The 11,053-nt window shown below is 44.5% G+C and overlaps 1 protein-coding gene across 1 annotated transcript; it reads left to right on the top strand.

Annotated features, from left to right (window-relative positions):
- Window positions 1-1,634: 1,634 nt before the first annotated feature.
- Window positions 1,635-7,086, top strand: RPS15A (ribosomal protein S15a). The gene is made up of 5 exons (XM_061152918.1): window positions 1,635-1,746; window positions 2,790-2,927; window positions 3,428-3,507; window positions 5,726-5,811; window positions 6,941-7,086. The coding sequence occupies exons 2-5, from the start codon at window positions 2,795-2,797 to the stop codon at window positions 7,032-7,034; spliced, it is 393 nt and encodes a 130-aa protein (XP_061008901.1). The 5' UTR covers window positions 1,635-1,746; window positions 2,790-2,794; the 3' UTR covers window positions 7,035-7,086.
- Window positions 7,087-11,053: the final 3,967 nt, after the last annotated feature.

Here is an 11,053-nt window from a genome sequence, read left to right as displayed (position 1 = left end):
AGGGAGGATGAGGAGGAGGATGTGTGACTGAACAGAGACCTGACAAACTGGGGGAGGAAAAGTCAATTTAAAGGGAAAAGCAAATGCAAAGGCCCTGAGGCAGAGTGTGCTTGGAATATGTGAAGAAAAGCCAGCCAGGGAGAACGCTGGAGGATGGTGTTCCTTTGCAAGGAGGCAGATGTTACAAGGAGGACCTTGTAAGTTTTTGTAAGGAATCTGGATTTTACTGAGGCTGACAGAAATCCTTGGAGAGTCCAAGGTCGGACAAGTTTTAAAATGATCATTCTGGCAGCCACGTGGGAAACAGGGAAGGCGGTGGAAAATAAGGGAAGGGTAAGAAGGGAGGGTCCCTTGGACTGCCAGGAGATCCAACCAGTCCCTCCTGAAGGAGATAAATTCTGGGTGTTCATTGGAAGGACTGATGCTGAAGCTGAAACTCTAATACTTTGGCCACCTCATGCGAAGAGCTTACTCATTGGAAAAGACCCTGATGCTGGGAGGGATTGGGGATGAGATGGCTGGATGGCATCACAGACTCGATGGGCACGAGTTTGAGTAAACTCCTGGAGTTTGTGATGGATAGGGAGGCCTGGCGTGCTGCGATTCCTGGGGTCGCAAAGAGTCGGACACGACTGAGCGACTGAACTGACTGACTGAAGAAGGGAGGGTAAGGGTGAAAGCAGTGAGGAAGCTTAAGTCTGAGCAGAAGCTTAGCCTGAGGTCACTCAGCTCCAGAGAGGGCGGCGCCAGAATTCACTGACTCCCAGGCAGCCGGACCTCGAGCCCGAAGCAGTAACTACTGAGCATTTATTTAATGCGTGCCAGGCATTTTGCGAGCCCTTTGTCACCATTATCTCATCTGACCCTTGCAACAACCTTTAAGAGGCCGAGCTTTTATTTCGAAACATTTGTGGCTTTCTTTGCAACTATGTCTTTCAAAACTTGAAAGAAAAGTCTGGAACTCCAGTAAATAATTTCTAATATTTAGGGAGCGTCAAAAAGGAAGCATCGATTAAGAAAGATATTTTTTACTCTTTTGAAAAAGTATAAACAAATTTCAAAAGACAAAAAGAAATTGTATAAGGAGAAAGCTCTACCCTGGTCGCTCAGTGGTAAAAGAATTCGCCAACGCAGGAAACCCGTGTTCGATTCCTGGATGGGGACGATCCCCTGGAGAAGGAAATGGCAACTTACCCATCTTTGCCTGGGAAATCCCTTGAACACAGGAGCCTTACCGGCTACAGTCCATAGGGTCACAAACAGTCGGATACGACTTAGCGACTAAACAACAAAAATGGGGAGAAAAGCATGACTCCCATCCCAGTTTCTAACGCCCTTCCCAAAGGCAATTGCCGCCGATTATCCCTTGCAGAGATGGTGTAAATACGCACGTGTCAAAATTCATTCTAAATAGTCAACAGTTACTGCAATAAAAATTAGTAAATCTAGGCTCTCGTCAGTTTTTCGTTTTTACCAATTAGCTGCTAGAAAGGAGTTGAAAACTACGCAAACGCCGCACCTCTTGCAGGTGACTGCCCCCATGCCGCGCCGGGCATGTTCGATTCCATCGATTCTCTACTACCTACCCAGGAGGAGGCTCCGCCCCTTCACCCGCCTCCTTCCAGTAGGCAATCCTTTTTTATTTGTTTTTGGCGGGGCTTTAAAAGTCTCGCGATAGCCCGACCCGTAACCCATAATTCCGTGCGCTCGCCCCTCCCGTCCTCTTTCCGCCATCTTTCCGTGCCGGTGAGTATCTCTCTCTGAGTTACCCAACATCATCCCTCGGTTATCGGTGCCATCCTGTGGTGTGGGAGTCGCGCTCCGTGTCCTGCGAGGATGTCGGAGGCCTCCTGGGCCGGAGATGCTAGCCTTGCTTGGGTCTGGGCAGGCATAGGGGAGAGTCATGCCCGGCTATCCCATGCTTTGCCTCCGGGAGAGCCCGGCCTCTGGGGCGCAGGCCGCAGCCCTTGGGAACAGGGAGCTTTGGGCCGTTCCGGAGGGGTGGCAGCTCCGAATCTTTCGGCGGCGCCAATACCTCCCGTTAGTGGTTGAGGCAGCTTGTTGGCTCCGAGAAGCACTGGAGGGCCACGGAGTTGGTGGGCCGTGCAGCTTCCCATTACTTTGGTTGCACCGGGAGCTTGGGAGATGAGGACCCTCAGGAGGGGAAACTGCATCCTGCCTGTGGTGGCGGTTTGCTGGGAACGAATCTGGTTTCCTCAGAAGACACTGTGGAGCTGGAGGAAGTAGGTTGGAGTCCTACTGTTGTGGTTTGAGACATGCCTCTGTTCCTAACTTTCAAAACTTTATTAGATGAAGTTTGTGCCCATGGAGGTAAAAGGCCAGTCTAGTGCATGTGAAATGTTTCAGTTTATTACTTTGGTACCCTTACTGTTGGGCATAGCTTTAGATGGCACAGGGCCGGACATTTTATGTTAATACAGTAGTTAGGTGTTAGTAGTTGGGTGTTAGGTGAAAGTTGAGTAGTATCTTTCGATTATTGGGAAAAGGCTGACTCTGAGTAGGTTTAAGGGACCGTGTTAATAGTAGAGATGCTGCTGAATGCCGCAAGTTTGATTATTAACTCTCATTTTGAATAACCTACCACGACTGGTGTTTTTATTTTAGTAGTTGACATCCTGGGGTTACTGGGGAAGCAGCCTGCTGAGAAATGGGGAAGCTTCCACATGATTGAGGCAGAAAGGAAAGGATGTCTTCGCAGGGAAATGATAGGGTGCCTGTTAATGGTAAAGCGGTGCCGGTAAAACGCCTGTTTTGTCTTCCGAGAACAGCCAGAATGGTGCGCATGAATGTCCTGGCTGATGCTCTCAAGAGTATCAACAATGCCGAAAAGAGAGGCAAACGCCAGGTGCTTATTCGGCCGTGCTCCAAGGTCATCGTCAGGTTTCTAACAGTGATGATGAAGCATGGTAAGTTGCTGTTTTATATTTTGAGATAAACATGCTGTGGAATGGGTCTTGGAGAAATTAACTGAGGAGAGAGGCCTGGAGAGGGAAAATGGGGAGCAAGGTGGCAGTCAGATGTGGTAACTAATGCAGTTGACTTGGGCTGTGGACAGGGTAGTCCTGGAGAAGTGATGCTGTTTAAGAAATGCTGAGGAGGAGGACTGTTGAAAGAAGGAGGTTTGTGACTGTTGCTCTGCTAGGTGTTTGGCAGCTAAAATGGCCTTTCTTGACAATAACATCACCCCCAAAATATGTCACTGAAAGGACCCTGAGCTCTTCTCAGAGCTTCATGGGATGTAAAGGATTGTTGAACGTCCTGGACACTAGGTAGCCTTTGGGAGTGGGAAGGTATGAAGAGGCAAGGAGGAAATTATCCCTCTTTTAAAATTGCAGGGTGGTTTGTTTTGAGTATTGCTGTCTTAATTTTAAAGTTATTTTTTAATACAGTCAGTTGTGTTCTACAGGTTACATTGGCGAATTTGAAATCATTGATGATCACAGGGCTGGGAAAATTGTTGTGAACCTCACAGGCAGGCTAAATAAGGTAAGAATTGACTATCTTCCACATTTTCGAATCTTCAGAATGGTCTAAGGTGGCATGATTGCCTTTGTAAAATCAGATAGTGTCGTGTTTGCTTTACCTAGTTAGGTTAAGAAGAATGAGAATTGATTAAAGTCATTAAATTTTATGTAACTTCCAGGTAGAATTGTCAATTGACCTAGTGTTTGGAGTATAAGGTATCTTAAGGGAGATGTGGAGGCTTGAGACTGGTGGTACTGGTTTTGAATCCTGGATGGCTCAAGGCCAGTAGTCCTGTTAGTGTAAATAACTTGTGGGGTCTGTTTTTCCTGTCAGTTTGACCTGTAGGCATAATCTACTGAATCTGTTTGATTTTTTTGACTTTGTGGATTGCATGAATTTGGGGGCTAGGTATTATTCTGTAAGCCAATTGGGGGTCTCAGGGCTGCTTCTTTGCTTTCTGTGTTCAGATTTGTAGCTTTCAGGTTTGCAAGGGATCTGAGATCCTATAATCCAAAGTGTTAGTTGCTCAGTCGTCTCCAACTCTTTGCAGCCCCATAGATGACAGCCCGCCAGGCTCCTCTGTCAATGGGATTCTCCAGGGTATCTTCCCAACCCAGGGATCCAGCCTGGGTCTCCTACATTGCAGCCAGGTTCCTGTAATCCAACACTAGGGCAAATGGGCCAAGAAAGTGGTTAGTGGCAGGGGCCAGATTGATTAATAAGGTCATTCCCTAGTCCAACAGTTTTCTATTTTACAAAGTTGCTTTCTTACATAGTGAATTTGCTTCTTGTGTGGATAAATACTTAATGTCAGATGAAAATTACTGGATATGAAGCCTTTGAAGAGTTTTTGAAGGAAATTTTGGGTCTGTCTTTTATTTTATTGTAACCATTCGATTCCAATCCCAAGGAAGGATTTTAATTCACTTTTCTCACTCTGATTCTCACAGTGTGTTGAAGTAGAAGAGGGTGTGTTTATTTTCCTATTTTTAAGAATTAGGAAACTAAGATATATCTGAGTCCTGCTCAAGGACAGTGGAAGACTAATTCTGGTGTATAGCTTATAGCACATTTTAAAGCTGTCCCGCAGAAGATTGGGTTGATATTAAAAAAAAAAAAAAAAGACAGTTTGCGAAGTACCAGATTTCTCATGAACTGTACATAATAGCTTGAGAAATAAGTTTGAACAGAGTATTTACCAAGTGGAACTCAACTTGTGGCATCGTTACTCTGTGCTACACTAAGTCATTTGGGAAATCCTGGCTAATAGATAGTTGAAATCCAGGCCTTGCCAAATGCCTGAATTATTTTTTGGTTTCCTCTTAATTTTCGTTTTCTTCCTTTGTAAGACATTCTTGCCTCAGTTTCCTTCATGCAAGAGATGGATATACCTTATTGTGTAAATGTAATGGGGCTGGGAAATAAGGTAGTGTTTAAAGACTAGATTAAGAAAATTCTTGCCTTAATCATATCTTAGATGTGGTTTGAGAGCAGATATGATGGAATTACACTAGCTGAATGGAAGGGAGTTTTTGCTACTGGAATACATAAAGCTTGGATGTGGCAGCATAGAGGCCTCAGAAAGCTTTGTCTCTCACTGTAGCTTGCGTGGCTTTTCGGTTCTCCTATCCCTGTGTTGCTTCTATCCAGTGCGGGATTCCCCTTGATAGTCAAGTGACAGGTAGCTCCCAGGATGATGTGATCAAAAGAATTTGAGTGGGCTTCCTGCCAGGGGGCACTTGGACCTGATGGGTCCGTTTCCAGTTTCGATCTGCCTAGGGAAATGGGAAGTGTAACTGCTCCAGAGACTTCACCAAGTCCTAATCTTGTAGTTTCATTTTACTGTTAAGCATTACTGTAGTCTCAGTTTACTGTTAAGCATTTCGGAGTCTTCCCAGGCTACACTATTGGTAAAGAACCTGCCTGCCAATGCAGGAGAGGTAAGAGAAAGATGCACGTTCAATCCCTGGGTGGGGAAGATCCCCTGGAGGAGGGCACGACAACCCACTTCAGTATTCTTGCCTGGAGAATATGGTCTATTAGGGTCACAAAGAGTGGAATACGACTGAAGTGAGTGAGCATGCTGTTTTTCAAATTGAACTTACATAGAATACTGTACAGAATAGTTACCCATTTAATGTTGAGTTGGTTGGTTTCTATGCTCAGTTATAAATGCTTTTTAGTGTTACTGTTTTGTTATTAGTGAAGTGTGAACACCGTTTTCTGTTACTTTTTACAGTGTGGAGTGATCAGCCCCAGATTTGATGTGCAACTCAAAGATCTAGAAAAATGGCAGAATAACCTGCTCCCATCCCGTCAGTTTGGGTAAGTTGATTTTCTTCATTTAAAAGTTGATGCTGTGGATGCCTGTGATGCAGTTTGATGAGCTTTTTGTTTATTTTTTATGTCAATAGTAGTAATAGTCTCCATTCCCAACCAGCTTGACTCATGGGTTAGCTCCTATGTTGCCACACCTCATGTGTTAGGTTTTAGTTTCTGAGAGGTGTGTGAGAGCTGAAGCTGGCTGAGAGAGAGAATTGTGTTCCCTTTAATGTCTGCTCTTTTGGCTCAGTGCAGATAGTTCATACATGTTCTCTGTGAATACCCTCCTGTGGCCAGAATGACTTCTGAACCATTACCCTCTGGGCAAACTCAGTTTGAAAATCTTAATCTGTGGGTACGAGACTGAGTTCAAATTCTGGATTTTCTACTTTAAAGCTGTGAGGCTTTGGGCAATTCATGGCCTTGATTTCTTAAAGATGGTAGTTCTCTTATTGTAAGTTATATTATCAACTGATTTGCTTCTGGTAAAGCAGTTTAAAACCTGATCTGACACACCAAGCATTTGGTCTGTTTGTGGTTAAGAGCTTAAACACCCAGTCACGTTTGGTGATGTTGACTTTACTCCCACTTCATGGTTGCTGTATAACAGGTATAGTGTTCAGGGCAAATCCTTTGTGATTGTAATTAGGATGCTAATTTTAATGCCTCCCAGTTGATACACTTTCTGTGTCTTACCTTGACCCCCATAGTAACCCATGAGATAGGCCAGGTGGGATGCCCATTGTCCAGGTAACTGTACAATAGTTTGCCTGTGATCATACACACAGTAAGTGGCAGAAACAATTCCGTCAAGTTATATCAGTGCTTTAATGCTTTAAACTGCATGTCTGCTTGAGAGCAGAAAGTGACATTCTGAAGTTAGAGGAGTTGCAGTTTTTGTTTTTAGGTAGCACTGCCTCATGTTAGCTGAGACCAGGACTGCGTGTGTGTAGCTGGAGTCTCTGGTTCTAGGAGTCATGCCTATGCACTGCCAGCCTGTGGAGGCTGCATTATGTGTGGAACCGCATGGTAAACACTGATGAATGCTGGAATTTTTCTGTACCAGAAGTAGCTCGATGTTAAACAGTTCATAGGGAAAACTTACCAACTTTTTTTTTTTAACTTTCCATAGTTTCATTGTACTGACAACCTCAGCTGGCATCATGGACCATGAAGAAGCAAGACGAAAACATACAGGAGGGAAAATCCTTGGATTCTTTTTCTAGGGATGTAATATGTACAAATAAAATGCCTTAGAGGACTCTGGTGCTTCCTTAAGTCATTTTGAACTTTGTACAGCAGAGTAGCAAGAGTGTCTCCGGGAGTACACAGCCTTTGTGTTAATTGGTGAATGCTGTTTCCTTGAAGTACAAGAAAGTTTTAACTTGGCGTAACTTTCACCATCACCCTTGTGGCTCACCAGAGGAAAGTGTGTCTGGCCCTGGATGATTGACTCTGGTTTGGGGTCCAGATGGTAAAGCTGCCTCTTCTGGGATCTAAATTAACCCTTGAATGAGTGGTGCCTTTCTATTTTTAGCTTGATAGGATACACGTTTCATACCATAAAAATATGATAGCAGTTAACAGTTGATTCTGTAAGTACTCATAAAGAAGCAGGTAATTAGAGCCCTGCAGCTCACTAAGAATCAAATTTGGATGGCATATCAGGGGCATGCCAGCAGTACGTGCCTATAAGATGTCATTCTTTTTAAACCCAGTACTGTGAGCCTGTCACCAAATGCATTCAGGAGTTGGGCAGAATTAGTAAGAGCTCGCTGTCCAGTATACATCTAACAAGAGCCACATGTGTATTCAAAACTTCAGGAAGCCACATTAAAACAAGAGAAACTTTTTTTTTCTTAAAATAACATTTTGTGTTCAAAAGTTAAAATTTCACCATATAGATAATGTGAAAAATGAGTGGGGTTTGTTCTTTACAATGTCTTTGACATGATGTGTATTCATGCTAGTGGCTTCAGCCTTGTCTGACTTTTTGCGACCCTATGGACCCTATGTAGCTTGCCACAGGTGCCTCTGTCTTTACGGATTTTCCAGGCAAGTGTACTGGAGTGCCATGCCCTCTAGTGCTTCCCGACCCAAAGATAGAACTCACTGTCTCTTAACCGCGTCCTGCATTGGCTGGCAAGTTCTTTACCACTAGCGCAGTCTTGTTCAGTAGCTCAGTTGTGTCTGGCTCTGCGGCCGCATGGACTGCAGGATGCGGTCCCTGTCCTTCGCCATCTCCTGAACCTTGCTGAAACGTCCGTTAGGTCGAGATGCCTTCCATCCAACCATATCCTCTCACTCCCTCCTGTCCTCGATCTTTCTCAGCATCAGGGTCTTTTCCAGTGAGTCAACATCGGGTGGCCAGTATTGGAGCTTCAGCATCAGTCCTGATGAATATTCAGGATTGATTTCCTTTAGGATTGACTGGTTTGAGCTTGCTATCCAAGGTACTCTCAAGGGTCTTCTCCAACACCACAGTTGAAAAGCATCAACTCTTCGGTGCTCAGCTTTCTTTATGGTCCAGCTCACATCTGTACATAACTACTGGAAAAACCATAGCTTTGACTACATGGACCTTTGTTGGTAAAGTAATGTCTGCTTTTTAATATGCTGTCTAGGTTTTTCATTGCTTTTCTTCCTTCCAAGGAACAAGTGTCTTAATTTTATGGCTGCAGTCACCATCTGCAATGAGTTTGGAGCCCAACAAAATAGTCTGTTTACATTGTTTCCCCATTTATTTGCTACGAAGTGATGGGACTGGATGCCATTATCTTTGTATTTTGAATGTTGAATGTTCTCTTTTCACTTTGATCAAGAGGCTCTTTAGTTTTCTTCTGCCATGAGGGTGATAGCATATGCATATCTGAGGTTGATACTTGTTCCAGCGCCATCTTGGAAGCCTGAAATGATCAACATGGTACATTTATTCACACTTAAAGCATATCTTAATTAAGACTGGTATTCCTGGGTAGGGATGCAGAATCATTGCTGACTTGGGGTAAAGTGAACTCTGACAAGTGACAACTCTGAGCATCCTTCTTGGGTAAAGAGAGGACTTAACCTCATGTGATTACTCAGTAACTTCCTGAAAGGAAGGCTGGTGTAAGATGTGGGAAACAGCCCTTGGGTGGGCTGTAGAGAGGGGCCTGGTAACCACATATGGTGTGCATGCTAACTTGTTTCAGTCGTCTGACTGTGACTCTGCCAGGCTCCTCTGTCCATGGGATCCTCAAGGCAGGAATACTGGAGTGGGTTGCAATGCTGTCCTCAAGAGGATCCTCCCGACCCACTGATTGAACCCGGGTCTCAGTGTCTCTTGCATTAGCAGGCGTGTTCTTTACCACTAGCATCACTTGGGAAGCCCAACCACACGTGGTAGGCCTCACTAAAAAGCAAGTTGAGAGGCATGTCTAGGTTTGGGGCCTCTGCTGTTTGGAAGGTTGTGAGTAATTAGCATGAGTTTGGGGGGCTCAACAGATCAGGATTGAAGTCTGATTTACTACCTAATAATATTGAGGATAATGAAAAAAAATTTACCTTAATTGAGGGAAAAGGTGAGGTTACATAAAATAGTACCAAGCATTTGATGTTTTACACTTGGTTATTTCTCTTAAACGCTAAGGTAAGCTCTTAAGTAGATGGAGGCCATGTTTTGTTTACCGTTGTCTCTGGTCTGCCTGATAAATGGCACACGGGATACCTTAGTAAGTACATGTGTGCTAAGTTGCTTCAGTTGTGTCTCGTGACCCTGTGGACTGTAGCCCGCCAGGCACCTCTGTCCCTGGGGTACTCTGTCCCAGGCAAGAATACTGGAGTGGTTGCTATTTCCTTCTCCAGGGGATCTTCCTGACCAAGAGATCAACCTAAGTCTCTTAACGTCTCCTGCATTGGCAGGAGGATTCTGTTATCACTAGCGCCACCGGAGAAGCCCCTCAGGAAGTACGTGTTGATTGAATATCACACCGGGTGTTGACTTCAAACACTAAAACCAGGACAAGAAAATGACCCCATTTGCCATTAATAGGGATCCTGTGTCGTTTAAAATGAACAAGGGTGGGTGGAAAAATTTGGGAGACCTGTTAATGAATTTAACAGCACATGTTCTGTATGCTGGTGAGGAAGCAGATGGCCTTAGTCTGTTTCTGAGACCCAGTAAGAGTTGTATCATGACCTGGGGCTATGTACTGGAGTTGTTCTGGAGACTAGGTTCCTGCTGGCAGGATGACTTTCCTGTGATGTGAACCCAGCCTTCTAATGTGCTGCTGCTGCCAGGAGGCAGACTGGAGACTTGGAGTGGGACAGTGCCTGGATTATTTGAACCCACCAGATGCACTTTGAGTCAGTGTTATAAGGGGGCCCAACACCTTTGCAGGCCCTGGGTTAACCTGGAATCTGTAGATGTCAGGCAGACAAACTTTGATACGTATTATTATTATATTTTTTTAAAGACATTGCATACAGCACAGAGCCTTTGATCATAGTCTGAAAGAAATTTGTAATTCAAAGAGTCAGAACTATAGCCAAGGAGACCCTCCACAATTGAGCAGCACCGTCTGTGTCCACGCTAGTGCATGCTGAATCCTCATTTAGAGGCTGTTTTGCCTTGCTTTGGGGTAACGGGTAGATAGAAGAGTACTCAGTTCTCTGGGCAAGTCAGAATTATTAATAGTTTAACTTGCTCAGGTCAACCTCTGAGATGACTTTTCCTTTACCTCAGACTACAAAGTTTGCTTTCCCCTTCTGACCCAGAAGAAAGCAAGCTCTGGGAAACTCAAAATCTGATTCTTGGCTTTCCAGTCTAATTCACTGCTTCCCAAAATAGCTAATAGCAATTGCTTCAGTTTTAACATAGGGACAGCCTAATCCTGAGCTCTAAATCTCCCCCATATGTGCTCTGCCTCTGAGCTCTTGAATATGGCTCACCCCATCTGGAATACCTTTTCCCCAGAGGTGTTACCAGAATCCAGCTTAAATGTCACATCATGAAACTTCCTTCCAAAGAAATGTGTTATGCTTTTTCTGGAGATTTGTTGTTCAGTTGCTAAGTTGTGTCTAACTCTGCAACCCCATGGACTGCAGCATGAAAGGCTCCTCTGTCCATGGGATTCTCCTGGCAAGAATATTGGAGTGGGTTGCCATTTCCTACTCCAGGGGATCTTCCTGACCCAGGGATTGAATCTGCATCTCTTGCATCTCATGCATTGGCAGGCAGATTCTTTAGCATTGCATCACTTGGGAA

This window comes from Dama dama, chromosome 10, assembly GCF_033118175.1.
Source record: "Dama dama isolate Ldn47 chromosome 10, ASM3311817v1, whole genome shotgun sequence".
NCBI lineage: Eukaryota > Metazoa > Chordata > Mammalia > Artiodactyla > Cervidae > Dama > Dama dama.
The sequence above is the reverse complement of the archived record's forward strand: the minus strand, read 5'-3'. Positions and strand labels throughout refer to the sequence as shown.

Coding starts and splice junctions, on each gene's coding strand:
- RPS15A (XM_061152918.1), top strand. CDS start 2,795: ATGGTGCGCATGAATGTCCTGGCTGATGCTCTCAAGAGTATCAACAAT. Junction 3,508..5,725: donor TCACAGGCAGGCTAAATAAG/GTAAGAATTGAC, acceptor TACTTTTTACAG/TGTGGAGTGATCAGCCCCAG. Junction 5,812..6,940: donor CTCCCATCCCGTCAGTTTGG/GTAAGTTGATTT, acceptor AACTTTCCATAG/TTTCATTGTACTGACAACCT.